The 23,648-nt window shown below is 38.6% G+C and overlaps 2 protein-coding genes across 3 annotated transcripts in view; one reads left to right on the top strand and one right to left on the bottom strand.

Moving 5' to 3' along the window:
- The window catches only part of LOC112157533 (choline transporter-like protein 1), an 11,149-nt gene extending 4,072 nt beyond the window's left edge, over window positions 1-7,077 (top strand). The window contains exons 5-16 of the mRNA XM_024290318.2: window positions 1,726-1,819; window positions 2,073-2,242; window positions 2,810-2,899; window positions 2,976-3,118; window positions 3,724-3,910; window positions 5,117-5,285; window positions 5,358-5,514; window positions 5,613-5,696; window positions 5,794-5,931; window positions 6,182-6,418; window positions 6,601-6,675; window positions 6,749-7,077. Coding sequence (XP_024146086.1) covers window positions 1,726-1,819; window positions 2,073-2,242; window positions 2,810-2,899; window positions 2,976-3,118; window positions 3,724-3,910; window positions 5,117-5,285; window positions 5,358-5,514; window positions 5,613-5,696; window positions 5,794-5,931; window positions 6,182-6,418; window positions 6,601-6,675; window positions 6,749-6,772 — 1,568 coding nt within the window. The 3' untranslated portion in view covers window positions 6,773-7,077. The remainder of the gene's footprint in view (window positions 1-1,725; window positions 1,820-2,072; window positions 2,243-2,809; window positions 2,900-2,975; window positions 3,119-3,723; window positions 3,911-5,116; window positions 5,286-5,357; window positions 5,515-5,612; window positions 5,697-5,793; window positions 5,932-6,181; window positions 6,419-6,600; window positions 6,676-6,748) is intronic.
- Window positions 7,078-9,631: 2,554 nt separating this feature from the next.
- Window positions 9,632-23,648, bottom strand: part of spock3 (SPARC (osteonectin), cwcv and kazal like domains proteoglycan 3) — a 20,904-nt gene continuing 6,887 nt past the window's right edge. Inside the window, exons 3-12 of one of the 2 annotated variants that reach the window (XM_024290320.2) lie at window positions 21,406-21,414; window positions 21,234-21,273; window positions 19,192-19,300; window positions 18,339-18,447; window positions 17,562-17,670; window positions 17,240-17,353; window positions 16,940-17,161; window positions 14,143-14,205; window positions 13,913-14,050; window positions 9,632-11,769 (exon numbers count right to left, since the gene is read on the bottom strand). In XM_024290320.2, coding sequence (XP_024146088.1) covers window positions 11,603-11,769; window positions 13,913-14,050; window positions 14,143-14,205; window positions 16,940-17,161; window positions 17,240-17,353; window positions 17,562-17,670; window positions 18,339-18,447; window positions 19,192-19,300; window positions 21,234-21,273; window positions 21,406-21,414 — 1,080 coding nt within the window. In that variant the 3' untranslated portion in view covers window positions 9,632-11,602. The remainder of the gene's footprint in view (window positions 11,770-13,912; window positions 14,051-14,142; window positions 14,206-16,939; window positions 17,162-17,239; window positions 17,354-17,561; window positions 17,671-18,338; window positions 18,448-19,191; window positions 19,301-21,233; window positions 21,274-21,405; window positions 21,415-23,648) is intronic. The other variant, XM_024290319.2, reaches the window with a different exon arrangement.

Raw genomic sequence — 23,648 nt, 5'->3', positions numbered from 1 at the left:
ATAATTGAGAAACTCTGCACTAGAGAGAACTTTTTTTATTCAATTTCAAATGTCTGTATTAACAGCTCCTCCTTCATTTCTGAGCTGAGAGCAGCGTGCTCACTGAAGGTGCTTACACAGCGGCCCAGTTGGCGCGCAATCAAGCGCACACTTTCAATGAAAAGTCAATGCAAACGCACACACACCAGAATTCGTAAGCGTTGCTACTCAAGTTTTTAAGTCTGGTCCTGAGCTCTATGCACAAATCGGGCACACACTGAGTCTTCAGTCCGGTTCAACATTTCCACGCACAGTCTCAGCAGCGCAGAGCAGTGACCAATCAGGGGCTCTAATTTGGGAGCTGCTTGTGTGGCATCTGCTTCAAACATGATCACAAAAGAGAAATGAATCATTGCGGTTTGTGCCCGGTCAGGTTAATATGACACCCAGACAGACATTTAAAAGAACAGAGTTGTGACAACTAAAAGCATGGAGCAACATTTCTGGTATTTTCAACCGTTTTTACTTTTTGCTCTGAGATTCTCCCTGTTGTAGATGTCAGAGGAGCACTAATGAACAGTAAAAATATAATAGAAGAAGAATCTCCTCTCTGCTACTGCGTGCGTGACCGCGCTGCTCCGGTGTGGATACACCTGCTGAGCGTGCGTTCATAAACCCGCGCAGACCGCGTTCTTGAACGCACCACACGTGGCCGGTGTGGAAGCACCTTTGAAGATTCTGCTCGTGCGCGCATCACTCACGCACTCACGCGGAAGTATTCAGTCACTCGCGCGAGGACTTTTTCTGCTCGTGGAGGAGGACAAAGCTCTTTGTCCTCGCAGAATGTTTGATGCGTGCTCGTAGATGTCTTATTTCTGCGTGGAATTTTGACATAAATAAACTCCATATGTGTCCCATTCATTCTGAGAGACATCCAGCTCCTCCCACAACCGGTGCGGCTTCAGAAACACGCTTTTTGACAAGCGGCAGGCTCCTCCCCCGCCCAGCTGACTAGAGGAATGAATGAATGAACAAGTTATTGGACAGCCCGCCGATGTCCCGCCTCCAGAGCCATATACCTCACAGTGATTGGTTGGTTCAGCTCTGCACACAACAACTGTCATTCATATCAGTCTTGCGGGCCGCAAAAACAGTAATCTTTAAAATGAAGACGGGGGACGCAAATTATCATCCGGCGGGCCGCGAGTTTGAGACCCCTGCTCTACGGGCTTAGACAACCCAAAAAACCTGCAGCACCTGAAAGGGTCAACCCCCCTATACGGGTGCGTGCGACTAACTCTTTAGGGACTGCAACAATCTTAGTCGGGTAATCTCGATCAGAAATGAATTTTTTTTTAAGATGGAAAGTTGTCGAGCTCTTTTTTCTTATTCTTTATCTCAAACAGGTTAAAAATAAACGTTTCAAGATTTCTTGAATTTCTATGTGGAACATTAAAATCAGATTTCTACCCATTGTCTTAAGCTTGCCTTTGCATTTTCTCGTCACACCTTTTGTCGATCAGATTTCCCGCAGCGTCTGATGCTTGTGGCTGCATTCCACGTTTTTTTGTGGTCATGGTTTCAATATGGCGCACCAGGCTTTGAAGCATTTCCCTATAAGTTCCTGACTGGTTTGCGTAGTCCGATGTGAGTTTTTTCCACCCTGTGGCAAAACTAGACTGAAGTCAGAAGAATGTGATTCATCGTTTTCTTTTTTTTTTTTGGTTTTGTTTTGTCTGTCCTCAGGGTCTGATCTCTGCACTTATGACATCACTCCCACAAGATACGAAAGTCATGGAGACAGATTCACCAAATGTCCAAAGCTTCCTGTTCAACCAAGGTATTTAAACATATCCTGCTTATGGAAAGTTTTCCTTGTCTTTTTTTAGTTCCATAAATAGAAAAAATATTAATCAGAGGATAAATAATGGACAATGTTGAAACACAGCTGTTTTTTCTAGTTAACTTTAGGTTGTTGCTTAAAGCAAACACACACCAGGGAAGTTTGAATATTTTTTATCCTGTGTCAAAGTTATCAGAAATGGATTTTGTTTTTTTTAAACAAACGCATGCTTCTCGTCTTGTGCTCACAGCAAAGCCGTCCCGGTGTTCCGCCGCTGCATTCCCATGGAAATTGGCTGCTACGCTGAGTTTGCTCAAGGTTTCATCACGTTTGTCAGCGATAACACCGTGCTGCGGCGGGTCTTGGCTGGGGTGGTGACCAGCAAGGAGATCATCATGGGTCTTTGTGTGCTGGCTTTAGGTACCACACTTTCAGATCTGACCTACAGGCGGTTTTCGGCAGGATATTTTTCTTTTTTTTGGGGTCTAACAAAATAAAAGCTCCTTTTTTTCTTTTTATGGCTGCTCTACTGCACAGCTCAAATTACTCATGAGAATTCAGAAGGAAGGAAACAGTTGGAAGGGCAGCTATTTTTATCATGAAGAAAAAAAAGAAAGAAAAACAGGAAATGTCTGAGAGCTTACAGTTGTGAGACCCACTGAAGTTCAGCCCAGAGGCGATCATTTAATATCTGCTCTCCCATTGGTGCAATAAAAAATACAGACCTAATCCCTGGTTGATTTGCAAATCTTTCATCTCCATTATTTTATCTGCTCGCCTCAGGTTTCTTGATGATTGGGACACGATTCACTGCAGGACAGGATTTCTTTCACGGCCGTTCGGCCTTTCAAGCTTGTCCATTTGTAAAAAGCCTATGTAGTGCTTGTTACACACCTTTACATGGCCGCTACAACAGAACACTCGACCTTAACCCTCATTTCTGTGTGTTAGTTGAACCAAAATAATACATTGTTTTCCTGAATGCAGTTCTTTCCCTGATCATGATGGCCGTCATCCGGTACATAACCAAGGTGTTGGTGTACATCCTCACTTGTCTAGTAATCGTCGGCTCCACGGGTAATATACTGATTTTAATTAGTATATAAATATGATATTGCTGTATGTTTATAGTATGCTGTTGTTTCACCTCAAGGTGCCGTAGCAGTTTTGTGGTGGCTGTATGCTGACCACAAGAAGGCGTTGGACAACAACTCCACCTCGGCCATTGGGAAGGAGGTGACCTCGGACAACGTTAAGGCTTTACTTGTGTATGCGATCATTGCTACTGTGTTCACGGTAGGTCTGATGAGTCGGCGTTAAAGACCTGCTCTGATTAAAATTATGGTGTTTTTAACATGTTTGTGGCATTTTTGTCGTGATATGTAAAGAAAATAAAATATTTCTTTATTTTTTTGTGAATCAGGAAAAATTGAGAATAGAGTTTATTTGTGACCTAGAAAATACAGTGGCTAGCCCTCGAACTTCCTGTTCTGAGCTCTCAGTAACGTGGGGAAAGCCGCCCCCATTCTAAGACACAGAAGGGGAGGGCGCCCTTCCAACAAATTAATATTCAATAAATAAAACATTTTAGGAAAAAACTTGTATCTGGACAAACACAGAAGTTTGTTTTTTAAACAGTACAATGGCTGGCATGGGTTGCTCTGTGCCAATGGTCACGCCCACAACTCAGGTAAACTTCTAATTAACTGCTGCCACTCTGCAAAATTGACATCCTAGATAACATGTTTTTTGGTTTTGGCTAAAATTTGCATAATTATAATACAATATAATTATATAATAACACTTTTACAACGGCAGAAAGTATGCAGCTCAATGTCCTTTTCTAGAAAATATTTGATGAATAAAACTATTTGATCTTTGTTTTTTCCTCAACCTTTCAGGTTATCCTGCTGCTGGTGATATTCTTCATGAGGAAGCGTGTGGCTCTGACCATCTCCCTCTTCCACGTGGCGGGAAAAGTGTTCATCCATCTCCCTTTCCTAGTCTTGCAGCCTCTTTTGACCTTCCTCTCCCTCATGCTCTTCTGGGTTTACTGGATAGCTGTTCTCCTCTTCCTGGGGACCTCAGGTGAGGATGAATACAGCGACAAAGTTTTCAAGAATTCAGAGTGCCATTTATTATGGTCAGCTTTATTTGTGCAGAAGATTTTACTAAGCTGAATTGATGCTAAAGTCTTTCAGATTTAAACACTGGAGCTGAAGCTTCATTCTATCTAGGGATGTTCTGATCAGGTTTTTGGCAGAGACCTGTCTGATACTTTTGTAATACATAAAAAGTGAATGAATTTAACAAACAAATTCAGGTTTCCCTTTTTCTTATTTTATTAGCATTATTTGATCATTTATGCTAACTGTTTTTGTGCTTTTGCTAGTTGTCTCGCTCAGTTGCTAGCTTCTCCACTTAGCTAGCAGTGCTCAGCCACTAGCTTTGCCGCTCAGTTGCAACAACCAGTGTAGCAATGGCGGGGGTTACTATAGGCAGATATACGGTATGCACATCCATCTTTGCAAAAGTTCAAATGTTGTTTGTCTTCTGGGCGAAACGGCCGGCTCTAGGTTGATGTTATGAAATGGGCGACACCCACAAGTAGCGGAAGGCGCTTAGAAATCGAGGGGTTTTACTTCCGGGTAGGAAAGAAACTCACAAAAATAGCTCATATTTCATAAATACTTTATTTCTTTAGTGTGCCAAAGTTAATATGTGGTCATATATGTGGATATGGTTTACTCTGGGAGATTTAAGAAAGTGTTTATGCAGTCCACATCGATCAGCTGATTCTGTTACAGAGAAAAGTGCTGTTAAGTCGTCATATTCACTTGATTCATGTTGATCATGCAAACGGTGAAAGATTTATGATGACATCTCCGGTGTTTAAAGGGCTAAAGATATTTGAGTAAAAAAAAGAAAAAGAAAAACTCTATGCCATAGCTCCAACTCAGTTGGGATATGACGTTTGTGGCATTTTGCCTGGGCCGCATAGCATGACTGCACTCCCACGGTCACAGTCTTGTGCTGGATTCTCGTGATGCGGGGAGTCAAAGAACCACTTCTGTCTTAGAGTGGCACTTCCCTTTCTCTCGGCTCCCTTTGAACTATTGTTCAGAAGTAAAGGCCAGCACAACAGAAGCTGACTTCTCACACCGTTCAGCTAAATCTTAAAGGAAGCAGCATCACCATATTAATGTCTTTAACAGATGAAAGCAGATTAAAATTAATGGATCGTTTGGGAAGTGATCGAATATTAAAACGGCGGACATTTATTTTTCCTCTCAGGAACTCCGATGAAGAACAACTCCACGGAGTTGGTGGAGTATCGGATGGAAGGGCCTCTTCAGTATACAGTGTGGTATCACGCTGTGGGCCTCATCTGGATCAGCGAGTTCATTCTTGCTTTCCAGCAGATGACCACCGCTCTAGTAGTGGCCAACTACTATTTCACCAAGTATGAAGTTTGTCATACTTTGTCAACCTAACTCCCGCGCCATCTAATTCCACTTATGTCCTCCTTTTTAAGGGACAAGTCCACAATGACATCAACACCCATCCTGTCAGCCATGTTGCAGACCATTCGCTACCACATGGGCACTATCGCTAAGGGCTCCTTCATCATCACGCTTGTTAAGATCCCCCGTCTCATCCTAACGTACATCCACAGCCAGCTCAAGGGGAAAGTGAGTCTGAAGTTTATTTATTCCAGCGGGTCAAAGGGTCTATTTAGCTACCTACAATTTCATATTTTTGTACATTTACTCATTCATTTGTGTTATAGGAAAACGCCTGTGCTCGCTGCATGCTGAAGGCCTGCGTCTGCTGCTTATGGTGTCTTGAAAAATGTTTGGCATACTTAAATCAAGTAAGACTCCATTATTAATAAACAAGAATACCTAATCAACGATGTGTTCAGTCAAAAAAAGAAATGAAATCACTTTTTTTCTTTTTTTCCCCTCCAGAATGCTTATACTGCAACAGCCATCAAAAGCACCAATTTCTGCACCTCAGCCTGTGAGGCTTTCGTTATCCTGGTGGAGAATGCTCTTCGAGTGGCAGCCATTAACACCGTGGGGGACTTTGTGCTCTTCATGGGAAAGGTGCAAGATTTGACATCTCTTCTGCAGTTATTATTATTATTTTTAAACCATTTGGATACCTTTTAGTAGTAATTCCTCAAGAAAATCTAAATATTTAAATCTTTTTTACTTGTTTCTTTGTGTATTGCATAAATAGACTGACGAGAAGGGTTTCCTCTCCTAACATCACAGCCATTTTCTTAAATACATTGTGTTTTACATAATCTTATTAAAAATATTTCCTAAATTAACTTGCTCTTTATCACTTTAGATTCTCATAGTCGCCACCACCGCGTTTGCAGGCATTCTGGCTCTGAACTACCAGAGGGAGTACACGGTGTGGGTGCTGCCTCTTTTGATCGTCTGCGTGTTTGCCTTCCTCGTGGCGCACTGCTTCCTCTCTGTGTACGAGAACGTCGTCGACGTCCTGTTTCTCTGCTTCGCCATCGACTGCAAGTATCGCGATGGCTCCCCCGGGAAAGAGTACTTCATGGATAAGTCATTAATGGTGAGATGGGAGGTTACTATCACTTATGTGGGGTATGAATTTTTCCAAACTCGGTGAGCAGAAACTCCTGAGCATTCTTAGATATTGCAAATATCTTCCTTTTTTAACGTTTTTTAAAAATATTATTGACTGTTTTACACATTAAACACGGGTTCAGTAGCTTCTTCTTTGTTGCTCCTCAGGAATTTGTGGAGAGCAACAAAAAAACGGGCTTAGTCAAGGAAGAAAAGGGAGACGAAAAGGAAATGAAACCCATGGTGAGTAACTGTGTGATTCTAGAACTGTTGTGGATACAAAGGACAAGCTAGCTGAAGATTTTTTTTTTTGCAGACTCGAGGAGGGACTTCAGCTTGACCTCATCCCAAACTGACAAAAAAAAAGGTCAAAGTAACACTAGGGAATCTGTTTTGGACACAGATAATACTGATGTGCTTTTCTGTGCTAACATTTTTTTAAGATTTTGATTTTTTTTTTAAAGCTTATACCACTCTAATATTTGTTGTGTTCTGTTTTTTATTTACAAAGCTTATTTTTCTTAGTTAACTTTATTATTTTTTCCTTCTCAACTAAACTATTTGTGTATTTTCTAAGAATTTGTACAATTTAACATGTTTTTATGGACGGTTGCGTGTATATTACCTACATTGTGAGGGTTTGTGTGCATTTTAACGCGGGTAAATAATGCCTTTCAAAGTTTTTTTTTTTTTTTTTTCATTTGAGATTTTTGTATCCTAAAAAACTGTCATTTTTATTTCAACATGAATAAAACCATGTGTTATAAAGATTTTTTTTTTTTGGTGACGTTTGTATATTATGTATATTATCCTTTTTGAGGCTGCCTTGGTGAAGCAAATATTAATAGTAAATCACACATGATGTGCATATATTTTAACCACTGTCCAAAAAAACATGAATGATTAGTAAAATGATTAGTTGAAAAGGAAGACAAATCTTCAGGAAATGTATTATTTTCCTCAAAATATGTATCTGTTTGGCCACAAGAGGGCAGCAAATCCCTTAAAATGGCGATCTGAACTGAAAAAACAGCTGCCAAATTAAGCCACTTGATGAAAATAAAGTCCCTATATCATATTTAGTTTTAAATTAAGAAAACTTAAACAAATCTAAGCTGTTAGTAAACCGATTGCACAGATTATTTCAATTTAGACCAATAACCCTGTTTTCTAAGTCCTGAAAGTAGCCAAAAATATAACCCCCTCCTACTTCATATAACTTCTGCTTTGTAAGATGACTAAAAAATGTCAAATTTTAAAAGGTGCATGTGACTTCAAATATCACTTATTCCCGTCGTGACACTCCTGCTGCAGCAGTTTTGCAGCATTCTGCACAAAAATAGATGTCTGACTAAAACACACTTTGACCATAGTTAATTACCTCAACGTCTTCCTTGTTGGGTTTCCATGTTACTCATGAGTGACTCAAACACTCATGAGTGTGAATAGTTTAACCGCTTACAGAGCCCGAAACTGGAAAAGGTCTTTTGTTGAAAGGTAAAGAGTACAGTCGACTTCAGTATTTTTCTAAGGTCAGTTATTGAACTTGAATAGATTTCTAAAGAAATTAGCATGTCTGAAATAAAGCCACTCACTGGACATTTTTAAAAACGGTCTTTAGTTTGTTTTTTAATAGAAGAAAGTTACATAGAAATTAATCTATTATTGAAATTAGTAAATTAAAAATTTAAGGCATAAGAGTAATAAATTCTATTTAAAAAAAAAAGTAATGTGAAAAACTTGTCTATCTGTCCTATTTTTAAATTAGATTTCATGATCTTTGTGCTATTGTGAAAAATATCTTACATTGTGGTGCAACAGAAAAATCTACAAATATTGTTGGTAATCAAGTTTTTTTTAAACATCTGCATTCCAAAGAGTTTTAAATTGACTTAAAACAAAAGAATAAAAAAGCCTGCACCAGCGAACGCTGCTTATCCATGAAACCTGATTTCCCAACGCCAGAAGTGCTTCCTGAGACGTTTCCCGTCAGCCCTCAGTCACTCTGTTTCCCCGTACGCAGGCAGTTATCTTTTTATTGTTCTTTAAAGAGTTTCAACAAGCAGGCTCATTTCCAGCGTTTAAAGTTGAGCTCCAGAGATGGTATCTGCTCATTTTTCAGGTCAGCACATTAGGCCTGAAAGGAAAGTTGTGTGAAAATGAGCGTGCCTTATTTACTGCCGTCACTTTCTCTTTCTTTCGTCTGAAACACAAAGAGAGCTTGTTGTGTTGTACAACATCTTGTTTACAGAGTTGTGTTAAAATAAATTCCTGGAGCCACAACACCATTCTAAAAAAAAAAAAACAAAAACAAAAAAAAAAATGCATTTTTTTAGGCAAATGGAAATACTTTCTTCCTGTACCATCTCAACAAACATATTGGGTCCTTGTGTCTTTAATATAGAAGTTAATGCAAATTTTTGCATACATTTGTTCCATAAAAAGAAAAAAAAGGATATTTCTTTAACCTCTTAAAACCTGAGCTAATATTTGAGCTCTACATGTTTAGTCGGGGACATGACCTCATGATGTCATGTCCCCCGCATATGGAGGCCACATCTCAAGAGGTTAAAGACCCACTCTAATGGAAATTGTGTCTTTAACATGTTCTTGTAGCATTTGTCTCATAATAGAGGATATATATAAGAATTTAAGATTATAACGGCATTTCTGAGTACTTTCTTTTCAAATTGGGATGAATCTAGAGCTGACAAAAACCTGTGGTTTTCTTTTTTTCTTTTCTTTTTTTGACACAATGTGAAATGGGAAGGCCAAAGTCTCCATGCCATACTGATGCATCCATTTTGTACACAAAGATCCATTATCGTCTTCCTTTTTTGAGCTGCCATCTGGTTCAAAACTGTACGGCTGGATATCTCCGATATATATCACTCGCCATTTTTGTTGCCACCATAATGTGGGCAAAAGATGGAATGATGGGATATCAGCTAAGGCTTACTTCTGCACCAACAGTAAGTCGGTCTGCATAAACTTTGTCCCAGAAAACAAAAGTTTTTTTAAATTCTTTATAAAAATACACTATAGACTTTGATTATGTATTTACAGTTGTCTTATTACAAACGATTTAACGATTTAAATTAAAAAAACCTTCAAAATGTGTGTTTTTATGACAAAAGTTCCTCCAAAAACCCCAAAAATCCCATCTTGTCTTCCACAAAATCAACCCACAACGCAGACATATTGGACAATATAGCTTTTATTTCAGCAAAACATACATACACTGTAAAAAATGCATCTGTATCATAACCTATACCTATCAGAGCTGTGATGTGTGATTGGTTGAGAGTGGCTACAGTGTCTGAGGTCTTTAAAAAATGGTTTGCATGTCATCACTCTCACTTCTTCTCACTCCATGACAGAAACACCTTTCAGTCTATAAAATGAAGCTGGATTTCAGTGGGAGAAGCATCGATGAAGGACGTGAAATTAAAAGAAAAAAAAAAAAGGTGGACATGGATGGCACTTCTCAAGCTATCAAAGGAAAAGTTAATTCAAAATAGAGCCAAAATTGCAGAATAATTTGGTGAAAAATTGATCCCAGGTCCTCCTAACGGTACTCACATATTTGCTAAAAGTTGAACCCTCTGATTTGAAATGTTTTTAGAGCAGATTAAGTACAAACGAAGCTTTTAAAACACGGTGAAAGCAAAAACTGTTTTTTTTTTTGTCAAATCAAGATGTCTAAACCAAAGTTTCCCCTAGCCAGTGTATAATATATATATATTTATAAAACATGTTCATATCCAGCAGAGTCTAAATGTTTATACGCCTTAACTGCTAAGCATCGATGTGCTTCTCTACATTCTAGTAATCCTATATTACAAATTAAAACATCGGATGAATGGCCGAGTAAACACCTTTACAAGAGAGACCCCAAACAAACAAACAAACAAAAAAAGCCCACACTCAAGTCCAAATGGGATTAAGAGTAAAGCTACTCTTATCCAGTATAAAGACAAGTTGAAGTCAGTCCAGTAAGCATGCTTGTCCCTCCATCACCACCAGCTGTCCTTACCAGTGAAAGGCACACCTAGCCTTTGAACCTCCACTCTGCGTCTTCAGCAGGTCTGCATGGCTCTGCGGTTTACTCATTGTGCAAGATATTTATTTGTTCTCCGTGTGCTAAAATCTCCTCACGCTGAGCTCTAATGAGCTTTTTTTTTTGAAGGAATTGACGACCTGTTGGAGTATCTGTACAGACCTGAGGGGATTTTTTTTTTTTTTTTCAATTTACAACGACCTCAAGTTCTCGTGTATTTAGAGTTCCTCAAAAGTTTGGCTTCTGTAACCTAAAACGACATCACAAAGTGATGGATGAGCTAAGACAAATTTTTTTTTTTTTGTACTATAGATTCATTCAGAGACGGATTACAAAAATAGATAATACCCAAACCCCACCCACACACCACAAGCCAAGCAGGAATATTTCTCGTCTCACTGAGCCTTTGTGATGATCTGACGTGATGCGTGCATCGGTACAAACATCTGACGCGTCGGTTCTGGCCCTTATCTAGAACTTGGATTCTCTTTTCTTTTGTCTTAGTTTGTCTGATGTTTATCTTTTTTTTTGCTATTTTTTAACATAGTTACAGTCACAGAAATCAAAAGAAACCTCAAGAGTGCAATATTCTCCTATCTACATCATCAACATCCCACCTATACATAGGAACATCTGATAAGGATAAAAGTGTAAGGGGAGGAGAGGAGCAACATGGAGGACTGAGGGAGGGGAAAATCTCTTTAACATTGTGCCTCAGGCATCAACACACTCAGGCATTAGAGTGCTGCACAAAGATGGGAGACACTGAAAGACTATCAGCTGGAGGAAAAAAGGTCTCAAATCCAAAGTGATGGACCGATTGGCAACTAGTTCTTGTTTTCTCTGGTTTGGCTGACTTACAAGTGAACAAGTGCCATTAACCATCCATATTTTCTACATAAATAGGAATAGAAATATTTTTTTCCCAGGAATATAGCTTATTTTTTTACTTAACTGATGAAAAAATACACAGACAGCAGTCCAAAGGCTGTTAGAACAATGAAAGATTTGCCTGGGGAGTCACCTAGAAACGTGCAATTTGACCAAACATTTTTACAAACTTTCTTTCTTTTTTTTTAAATGTTTTTCTTTTTTTGTTATCTTAAAAAATTATGACAAATACTCATCATTCCCATCATCATCATCCCCATCATCATCCTCATCATCTTCATCGTCCGTGCCAGCTTGATCACTGAGGACAAACGAGTCTTCGTCGTCGTCGTCGCTGAAGAGCGAGTCGCCGCTGCCGAGGTCCCCGGAAGACTCCAAAACGACGCCTGGAAGCAAAGAAAGAAACAAAAAGGAATGAAGAAAACGCTGGGAGCTTCGCGAGCTTATGAACGCGAACAGCAGGAGGTTTTTTTTCCTTTCATCGGAAGAGCCGTGTCTGTCCTCGGGTCTGAACAACAGGATGCTGATGGTTATCTCAGCTAAGCACAAACACCTGAAAGAAAGTCTGCTCAGCCTTTTTTCCTGCTGAAGAGGTTTGTCTGTTTTTTTCTGTCTCCTTCACACCCTCCAATTTCAAACATGTAGGAACCTATAGAGGCAGTTGGAAAAAAATGCAAATGAGCATGAGAACCTCATTTTCTTTTGGCAGTAAATCTAGTACCGGTAGTTCATGTTCTGTGCAGTGTCAGAGGATGATGGGTAATAACATTTTTTTTGTTGAAGTCTCTCTAAAGCAAATTTACTCTCTAGGCCCTAAAAGACTACAGTGGTTATGTGTAGGGCCCTGGATTTACGTAATTCTGACACATGCTCACTACTTTATTCTTTTTTTCCACAGCAAATATGACAACACCTATTTGTCAAAGTAAAAACCTCATAAATATGATTATTTTATGAAGACTATTAATGAATCCAATATGTTCTGTTGATGAAAACGTGGAAGATTTACAAAAAGAAGAGGAAAAATTGTTCAGATGCAATGCATTGTGGTCTTGATCAGCCAATCTTGAGAGCATTGATGCATTTTATTTTTTCGCAGAGACTTCTGGGAAGTTTCCAGTTCAGTGGATTTTGGAATTGTAGATTCGGACGGTGAATGCTCTTCACCAGAACTCTGCAGCCACATGCAGTTGTTTCATTGTTCCATTTTTGCTCTCTGGCTTTCCACAGCCTGGATAAAATACTGGGTCGCATCAGGAAAGGCATCCGGTGTAAAACTCTGCCAAACTATGAGTGCGAATCAGTGAAAAATATATATATATTTTCCTTTTATGTTCACTACTAAGTAGAAAAACTGTTTGATTGCACATTTTAGTAAACTTATGTAATAATACAAAAATGTTGGCTTGTTTACATTTCTACAGGAATTTTACTTTAAAATAAATGTGTAGTAAAAGGTAAAAGAAAATTTTTGAATCAATAAAAAGACAATTTTAGGAATTTTAATGAACTGAAATATTAAAAACAATAGTTTATAAATTAGTTGTATAATTATCACAAGAGCAGAAATACAGTGTTGTATTTTTCTATACAATGAAGTGTGGCCCAGGGGCTCAGGTATGTCTTGAGAAACTGGTCCAACTGGCTGTTGAAGGTTTCAGAGTCAGACCTCCTCTAGCAGGGGTCTGCAACCTTTGCCAGTAAAAGAGCCATTCAGGCCTGTTTGGTACTGATCAAAACCTTTTATTTTATCCTCTTGGGAAAATTTGACTCTACTTTGCATCATCGTAGTGTTGTTTTGTTTTTTTTTTATAATAAATATGAACTATATTTATTTTATTTTTTTGGCATGAATACATAAATATTAAGAGAAACTGGCATTTTCAAGTGAAATCTCATTTTTTACTTTTGACAAAATAAAGGACTTCCTATCCCAAACAGGAAAATGCCAGGGAAGCCACTGAATTCCTATGATAAGTTTTAAACAACGCAAGACAAAAATGACATTGTTATACCTTAGGTCTGAATAGGAATATAAAAACCATTATAGTTGATCTACTTGGTTCACTTAAGTCAATAACTAAAATACATTAAATCAGTGCTAATTTAGCAACCCTTACTTTGAAAAATTGGTATTATTTATTTTTCTTCAACCAGAGAGCTACTGTGAAGGAGTAAAAGAGCCGCATGTGGGTCCAGAGCCAGGCTGCAGACCTCTGGCCTCTGCCGTGCACTAAAAAGTGAGTATGAACACAACCCAATTATCCAATGAGTTCATATAAAACTTCTCAATTAAAGAGTCTTATTAATGGCATTCAAATCCTTCTTAAACATGCAGAAAAAATGTGTTTCTTTGTTGTAAGTTAAGAATTCTTTGGTGAAACTTCAGATCGTTTTTGAGTGAAAATTGTGCTTTTATTTTGAAACAGTTTTGAGAGCAGTTCCCTCCTGCAAACACTCCAATCAGCAAATCCATTCAGTTTCTGGACAAACACAGAAACCCGACACCCGCCTTAGTGTTTTGCCTACCGCAGTCTGCAGGACCGTGGGTGCGTGAGCCCGCGACTTCGTTGCCATAGCGATCGACACACCAGCACTGGCCGCTGCTGCTGTGACACTGGTGAGACCTGTAGTAACCTTCCTCATCGCAGGATGGCATGTACTGGCCTACGGAGTCAGCCAAAACACACAGGAGCGCACAATGACCAGGAGCAGCGCAGTGTTTGTGAACGCTTGTTGTGATTCGCCGCACGTCTTACCAAGTAACTTCTTCCCAGCTTGCTTTTTGTTCATACTAGACAGCTCCGCTTTACACGGAGAATCTAAATGGGAGAGACAAAAAAAAGAATGTGGTGAGAAAATTCAAAGCCATCTGCCTTTCAATGCTTTATAGATTTAATTTGTAGTCTTCTTCTTCGTTCCGTCGCCTTGCTTTCTTTACTGGCACAAATGAATCTGATGACTCATCTGCCAAAACATCTTCTTTTCTTTGAAAAACTGAAAATCCGTTTTGAATCCTTGATGTCTTATAATAGTGCTTCACTTTTTAATTTAAAGCACTCAGGTGTATAAAGGAAACTGCCTTTCTTATGGATGAGAAGACTTGATTCTTCTATTTATCTGCAGAAAGTTGAAGATGACATTTTTCTCTGCTTTGAAACAAAGAAAAGCATAAAGGTCAACTCAAGGATTTTAGCAGCTGGTTCTCAACTTTAAAGTGAGATATAATTTTCTATGGAAAGCATATTTTTTATTTGATTAATTTAGGTTTTATATTTTAATTCAAAAGGCTAAAATCAGATTTATTGTAGGAATCACTGATGGTTCACTAGGGTCATTTAAGTTGATTTGATTTATTAAACATGAAAAGATAAAAAAAAAAAAAAACAATCTAGCCTGACTCAGCTTAAAGCTGTTTTTCAGCAGTATAAAAAAGGTGCTGAAAATCAAGTGCATGTAGGCTAAACTTAAACCGTAGTAGTACAGGTTTTTTTTTTAGCATTTTTTCCAAGAAGATTTTGGCTGCAGACATCAAAGTCCAGAAGCAGAAGTCTTTGACTGGAACAGGAAGTCCCTTCATATTGCTAAAAAAAACATTTATTTAACTGGTGACCCTAACAGCTACAGTTTTTCCCATTTTGAGCATTAATAAAAGTTTTTCTACAATTCTGAACACTTTTGATTTTGGGTACATTGTATGATTTCCACTTCCAGTCGATGATGTCAGCCAGGTCCCTCTAGTTTTTTTAATACTTTAAAATTTGCTCCAATTATTTACCTTTAAATGTTTTTTGTGGTAATACATATATCCATCTGTTTAATACAACCTAAACTCATTTTCTTATGCATATTTTTCATGATATTACATTACATAATAAACCAGGTTAGTAAGTTTAATCATTTTTTACTACAAAAATGTATATCAGGCTGTTTTTATGTTTCATGACAAAGAATAAATGCGAAGAGAAAAAAATAATTATTTATAAATTTAAAAACAAAGCAAAGACAAGGTCAAAACAATGTGAAAAATATCTCTGAAACCAGGCAAAACTCCACTCATAGTTCCAAGGATAATGTATTCATTTCAGATTCTATTCATCCTCACAACCTCAGCATCTTCAGCTCTGCCTCCTGCCTCTTTCTCAGAGCCCACTGTCTTTAAATCAACAACATGGCTGCTCTCACCACAGTCTTCTACACCTTTCCTTTCATTCTTGCCAACACTCTTTTATTACACATGACATTTGACACTTTCCTCCGCCCGTTCCAATCTGCCTGCACTCGCGTCTTTCCCACACTCTCTGTTCCTCTGGATTGTTGACCCTGAAGTACTTACACTTCTCCACCTTCTTCACCTCTGCTCCCTTGTAGCCTCACTGTTCCACTTGAGTCCCTCTCATTTACAAATAGATACTGTCTTGCTGCATCCATCCCTCCATCTATCTATCCATTTTCTGTTCCCACTTATTCCCATATGAGGTCACAGGGGTCGCTGGAGCCTATCCAGCTACTGTCGGGCGAGTTACAGCCTGGACAGCTCGCCAATCCATCACAGGCCTACATAGAGGCAGACAACCAAACACATACAAATTCATATGATTTAGTAAACATTTATGCTACGGTCACAGCGTGGAGTCCTAAATGTAAGTTTTTCAGCAAATTTGGCAGGTAATCAGTTGCCGCGTGATGGTCGTGGAGGTTTTAAGAAAAAGTTAACATTTTACAGTGACTAAATTATTTTTCTCTGAAAGCTGCCGTCGGTCAGTGACCGTCTGGGCACATTTTGAGGTTGAGGTTACAGGCGGATGGCCATCTTTTTATATACCCATAGGCTACAGGGCGGCCGGTAGCACTTGATATAGATGGCCACCATCCGGAGACATTTAGGGTGAATCCAAATTCTTCCCCTACCCCTACAGCTTCTCCCTACTCCAACATTTAGCCCACCAAGCGGAGAGATATGTTAAAAATAATGTCTTTGAATTTGGATGTCACTCCCACTCGGTAATGTCATCAATAGTAGCCGGTCAGGTACGTTAGCACGGAGCTGCTAGCGCTCGGAAATACATAACATTGTTTATATAAGAACTTGGATTCGGCCTTACACATCGTCCAGTCAAATGTCCAGAAAGGACATCTATAAACCATCCATGAAGATTCCTGTCTAAATGTATCTGATCTGTCAGTCTATTCATCATCATTGATCCTTGGTGTAGTCCCGGCTCCACCTTAAACTCCTCTGTCACACCTACTGCACACCTCACCACTGTCTTACAGCTCTCATACACGTCTACGTACCTATGAACTTCTTCACCATCCAGATGTTCTTAAACTAAAACACACCTCTAATAAACTCTCTATGACAAAGACACAATCCTTCTGATCTTCTTCATTCTTCTCCAGAAAATTCATAAATTCCAATACAACATCTTTATTCTCTTTTTGGCATAAAACCATTCAAGTGTTTGTATCTTACATTTACGCAAAACCGTATTTCCACCTGCTTTGCATTACGAGTTGTGAGCACATTTGAGTTTGTACGCTCAGATTCAGTACCTGTGTATCTCTGGAAGCCTGTGCACCACTCAGAGCTGGTTATAACTTTGTCTGGGTGAGTATCGCAGGACCTAAAGAAAGCATCTGAGCACGGCTCGTTCCGGTCCAAATACAGACTCTTGATTTCTGACTGGTCCAGCTGTAGGTCAAAGTTGGTGTCCAGCCGGGAGAACATCCACCCCAGAGGATCCTTGCAAATAGGTGACGCGCCGACTTCAAACTCTGAGGGAAAGGTAAAGCTGGTTCATACGATGGTTGGGGGAATAGACATAGTGGGTAACAATGGGGATTGTGACTCACTGCTTTTCTCTGGCTTTTGGATCTTGACTCTCTTGTGGTTGCCATTCTCGTGCAGCACTCGGAACCAGTCCCTGAGGCGACTCACCACCTCTTTTAGGTCCGACTCACTGCACACTGAGTAGCAAGAAGGATTATTTGTATTCACAAAGCAATGATGCTTATTTTCATTTTCACTTATTCAAATTAAGTCTACAAATGTATATTTTAGCAGCTATTTTACATTTCAGAAAGCTGAAACTCTCGAGATATTGATAGAATAATTAGTATTTACTGTTTGCTCTCCAAACCTTCCCATTTTACAGATCTCTGTAAAAGTGTGTACCTTTCTTTTCTACCGAACTCTTCTCAGGCTGGGAGGTGCAGGGACACATGCCAGGACACTTCACAGTAATCTTCTTTCCTGAGATGCATGCCTGGTAGTCGAGCTTACACTGAGCGGGAGCAACAGAGACAGATGGAACAACAAAAAAAAAGTAAGATCAGCATGGATCAGAAGAAAACAACAACAACAACAAGAAAAGAGTCACTTGAAAGGAAAGAGATGACGACTTCACCTCGAAAGCACCTGAGAGGACGAGGAAAAAGCTGCAGCCTGTTTAGACCCACAAATTTCCTAGATTACCTGTTTTCTTCAAGAAATGTCTTTGTTCTTAAATTGTATATAATTTTTGTTGCATGTAAGTTTCACATAAAAAGTTTAATTATCAAAAGCAGTAAGTTTAATCACAAGGAAAATATTTTCAGCAATGTCCTGTAACTTTCTCAATTTACATCAACCCCTAGAACTCAATCTGGTGATGGAAAAATCCTTAGAACATCCTTAAAAAAAGAGAAGAGAGAGCTTAAATAAAAAAAAAATCAATCCAGTAAAATGAAGCACAAAATTTCATTTTGAAAACATCAAAATCAAATCAGCTCCCAGATTATGTAGGACCCAAAATGTTCCTCCGGAGACTCGCCTTTAAACCTTTATCTAATGTGCTTGCTTGTGTTTGCATGACATAAGAGCGAGTTCGGCTCAGGTCGGACAGAAAATCCCACCACCGTGTACCTGTCCCGGACTGAAATAAGCTCACTGCATGTCTGCTTGTGAAGGTACCTTTGTGGAGTAAGTGTGGCCATCACTTCCACAGACAGGGGAGGGATGAACCACGGGGCACGGTTTGCACTTTGACCCCGGACTCTGGTACAAACTGGCGTCTTTGAAGCTGAAATGAGAATCACATCATTTACCCTCAAATCTGACCATGCTTTCTGACGTGTACTTCATTACAATGCTTCGTTGGAAACAGCAAACATGTTTTATCTGCGATGTAATTTAATACGCTTACATCAATTTCAGAAAGAAGAAAAGGATTTAGGATTTATTTGTGATTATTTATTTTATTTTTTGTGTGTGTGTGGTGGGAATTGTGTTGCTACCAAGAATGAAAAAGGAGGTCAGTGTGGTGTTACTGTCCTGTGTCCAGTCTGAGGCGTTGGAGACAGAAACACACACAGACATACAAAGCCCATTCATTTCACTTGGCAGGACTTTGCGTTCAGCATTGTAAGTTAGTGCCAGTGCCTGGGTAACTGGACCAAGCCATATTGTCCCGAAAAAGTCAGGAAAATGGCCAAATTAAGATATATTTGAGCGTGTAAAATGAATCAAAAAAGTGTTTTTCTTTAAAGATCCACTGAAAAAAACACAAGTTTATTGACTTTGGCTAAAAATTGCATATTAATGATTAAATGATCACTGGAAAAATGTGAGTTAACTTTACGGGCAATGTCCTGATTTTCCCTATTTTATGCAACCCATTGTAAATCAAAAGTCAAAGTATACATTCTTTTTTCTTGTTCTTTTTGTACATAAAAAATAAATAAAAACAATATTCTTAAACTGAGATTTTCCTCAGCATCAAACTGCACACGTGTGAGCCTGTGTGTGTGTCCAGGTGCGACCTTACCTAACTCTCCTCTGGCTGACACAAGTGGCAGTCTTATAATCCTCCGCCACACAGACCTTGTGCCGACCGCATTTGATCTTTAGACAGGGGTCTTTGGCAGGATCAAGACCTAAAGATGAAAGATGATGCAGATAAAAATGCTCTTTAATATGTGTTCATCTATGACAAAACAATCCTAAATATCTTTCTAGGATCCTATATTTAATTTTTTTCCCATTAAATAATTGGTATAATCCTAATTTTTTATTGCAAAGGTGCTGCTGTGTATTCTAATATCACTCATGTTTATTCACTAGCACTGTGCTGCTTGGGCTGAACTCGGAGTCATAATACTGTTGAGTATCCTTAGAGCTAAAAAACAGATGGAACTGGTTTTAGAGGCTACTTCTGATCTTCTATCAGTCTGCACTGAGTCCTCATGTGTGCTCCAGCAGAGATCCTCAAACTGACCCAGAGTCAGATCTCTGTGGGAGTCATATGAAACCATTGAGGCTGAGATTTGTTTTTTAATCTGAAGCAGATGGCACGATCTATTTTTATTTTTTTTTTTGTATTTATAATCAAAGTTTTGATGATCTCATGTTGGTTTTTAGCGAGACACCTATGAAGAGGATCAAAAGCCCTCGGCTGTTCTCGGAACAGTTACTGAATGACCTCTGCTCTAAAGAACCTTACTGTAATCTCTGAGCAGCTTTGGGAGATTATCCTGCCTCCATCCTCCAACGTGCAATATAATGCTTTTGTTTCCCTCATGTCCAGTCGAGTGTGTGTGTTTGTGCGTATGAGTGTGTATGTGTGCGAGTCGGTTTGGGAATATAGTGAGAAGTGAGAGGATGTGTACACGTCCTCAAGGACCCCTATAAAAGTTAGAGATTATCTTTTCTGATGGGCACAATGAAGAACTAGTTTATTGATTTATATTAGATTCGGATTATATTAAAAAAATGATCATAAATGAAATGACTATAGTTACAACTTACGGTGACGGAAAAAGTCCCTTGGTCCAGATAAAGTCTGCTTAATTTGGTCCAGATTGAGTCCTGAACCTTACGTCTGGTCTTTACTCAGACTGGTATCTACCAGAGATTTCTGATCTGAACTAAAGACTGTAAACAAAACCATGTGACTAAAGATCTGTTCAGTCATTGGCCAGGAATTATGGGGGCAGGGTAAAGCAACAAGAGATAGAAACATTGAAGTCCTAAGCTTTGCAATCCTTGTAGGGATAGTTCACTTATTCAAACTTTATATTTCGCTGACCAATTTTGAAAGTCTGTATCGACTGGTTAGTACTGGTTACTTTGGTACAGTAGAGGCATTCTGCATGGTGGTTACTGAGGAAACGGGTAAGAAGTGTTTATGACATATAGAGTGTCAAGAAAACAGCATGAACATATTTCAGTCAATTGTTGTGTCTTGTCATTGCTTCACGTTTGTCCGCATTTTTCTGCTTACATCACGTAATGACTGCTAACGGTGGCCATTTTGGTCCACTAGTTCCACTCCGAGCACGGAGCCTATTCAGACTGAGGAAACTCAGAGAGAACCGAAGCTCAGTCCGATTGGAAACAAACCGAGACCAACTTGAAAGATGGGTCAGAGGACGGTTCCTGGTCCCTTTCAGACTGAAAATATGTTCTGGATTATCGGGGGAAACAAACCCTGGTTCAATTGAAGCAACCAAACATGTGCAGTCTGAATACACCCTTAGTGATGCATCAATCGAATAGGTTTGGGTTACAAAAATGAATCATGATGTTTATCATAATCTGAATCTTCACTTACAGTATGGTTAGTATGACATCTTTCTACCTGTGTTTTTACCACTAGTTCATCCTAACCCACTGTTGATACAAAAAAATGAAATAAAAAAATGAATCTTGATGATCTACAATAAACTATGTGCACTTTTTAGGTTTGTCAGAAACTTTCTAAGAATACATCTAATTGCTCTCTGATTTTAACTTAGAATTTTAAATACTGTTGTCCATCATCAATCTGCGTTTCATCACATGACTTTGCTTTCTTTCATTTACACCCACCTTGATCGAAAGGCTTGGAAGGAGTCCATGTCCCAGGCTCCTGCAAAACCACACAAACAAAGAAAATAATGAAATCTATTTTCTTTTTAGATAGCACTTTAAACATATTACAATACATAAACTGAACCACTTATGCTTCAGTACAAAGCAATATTAAGGAAGCCATACAAACCTCAACTTCCTTTGAACAGAAAGCATAACAAAGATAGAGAGTTGGAGATTAGCTTTGATTAAATTACCACAAACAATATATTCATGCTTTGATAAGGAAAGTATAGACTTTCTAAACTGTTTTAAATAAATACCTTAACTAAAATCTCAGAAAAGCATACTGCTGTGCTGCAGCTATGTATATAAAGCTAAAACGAAAATAACAATAATGAGCAATAGATACCCTCTAACTAATTTCACCTTAGTATTAATTTTGTAATTCTCTGCCTCACCAATGACAGATGATACTAAGGTGAATTGTCTAACTAAATATGACACTTTTTAAAACTAAAAAAAATGTCTCCAGCTTTGCAGGAGAAACACAACAATCCCCTTTATAAAGAGTTGGTATTCTTGTTTCCCCACATATGGCTGTGGATTAGTTTGCTTTAAAGGGGCCCTACCATGAAAATTCTACTTTTTGAGGTTTTAGATGCATTTTATTGATCATTCCTTACTATAAAGAACCCCAAAGTGGTATTTTAAACCGTTCATGCATTTAAAAGTAATCCTCTAAAAACCTGTGCTGTCTGCAGAAGCCCCTCCCATACCCACGAAAACGAGCGGTTGTAAATGTGCTGACGTAAGCACGATGCCAAGCGCTCCCTCCAGGAAGAGTTTCCTCTGACAGCTCCGCCCCCAGACTAACACAACACTCAATTTCTCCACTGAGGTAGTGATGATCAGCAAAAAAACTTTTATTTTAGTAGCAGAACACCGAATCTCTTCCAGTTGTGTCCTGTCTTCAATAAATTCCAGCTCAAATAAGTGTTTGTTACTGTTACTTTGAACGGGGTGCTCCTTTAAGGATTTTGGAATAGACCATAAAATAGATTTTACAGAAAAATTGATCATGTAACAAGGCTTTGAAACAAAAAAAATGCTTCAAAATAAAAAAAATAATGACAAACTAATCAAAAATCCTCCCAAGTATGCAAAATATTAAGATGTTGCATGATTATTTTTTACCAAAATTTGTGAACTTGACGCTTTGAATAGAACTACCAACCTTTTTTTGCTTCAGTTTTGTTAAATAAACTACAAAAAAGAAAAAAAAAGTTTCTTACGTCAGTAAAAAGTAGTAATATTCAATAAGATGTGTAAGACCAAAGTCGTGACCTTCTGAAAAAATGAAGCTAATTACTTTTGAGCAGAAAAGTGAACTCTGCCCCACACAGCAGGACAGGAAGTGTGCTGCTAGATGCCCTGCTGGGTGCTACAGGGGTTTTATGAAGCTACTTTTTACCTGCAGTTTGGTCAGTTTCAGAGCAACCAAATAAAGACTTTTTTATCAATAAAAACATTTTCATGGTCTTTTTAAAAACAAAATAAGCTTATAGACCTTCAAAGCTATGTGTTTTAATTGTGGTTGGTACAGATTAGCATGTTTTGTTGTTGTAGCTCTAAATATGCTCAACAACAGCTGAGTCATTCTCTATGAGACTATTGACTTTTACTAAAGGACAGAAGTTATTGGATTTTATTGGGTTGTATTGTTAATTGACAAAACATTCCATATTTTATTGTTAAAGTGAATTGCCAGAATGTAAAACAATAAGGCAGGATGTGACCTTGTGCTTTCCCACATCCAAGCTTTTAGTGAAAAAAAAGCCTCCAACAGAAAAGAAAACAAAAAAACTGAGACATTCTTTAAATTTATTCTTCTTATTCCTTTTCTGAGAAATTAAAGACTCCGATCATCTTTTGATCAGAATAGCGTTCTTGTTTTTTTTTTTTATTTAAGATTTTTTCGTTTTAAGCCAAAGCCAAAAACCTATGTCACTTTCTAGAACAGTTTCTGCAGAGCAGCAGGAGTTTATTAGAAACTTGCTTCTAAATTGTGGAAGAGAGAGTTAGCATTGAGTAACCTTACCCCATTTCCCATCATCCCTTTGTTTACTATGTCTCCTGCTAGCTTACAGTCACTGACATCCCAAACCAACATCAGTGGTGCAACAAAACTGATCATCAATATCGGAGCTATCCAGTTGTACCATTTTAAGACAGACGCCAGCTCAGAACAAATACGTAATGCTAAAAACACATTTTTTAATCAGAGTGGGTTTTTAAGATGATAATCAGATGATTCAGATCAGTGAACTTGTACTTTACAAACTGACTGCTGGTTGTAGCTTGTAAATGTGACTCTGCAGGCTAAACTAAGTGTGCACAGAGGTGAGTGATTTGCTGGCTTTCAGTAGAGGG

The sequence above is a fragment of the Oryzias melastigma genome, linkage group LG1 (genome assembly GCF_002922805.2).
Source record: "Oryzias melastigma strain HK-1 linkage group LG1, ASM292280v2, whole genome shotgun sequence".
Lineage (NCBI taxonomy): Eukaryota > Metazoa > Chordata > Actinopteri > Beloniformes > Adrianichthyidae > Oryzias > Oryzias melastigma.
The sequence above is the reverse complement of the archived record's forward strand: the minus strand, read 5'-3'. Positions and strand labels throughout refer to the sequence as shown.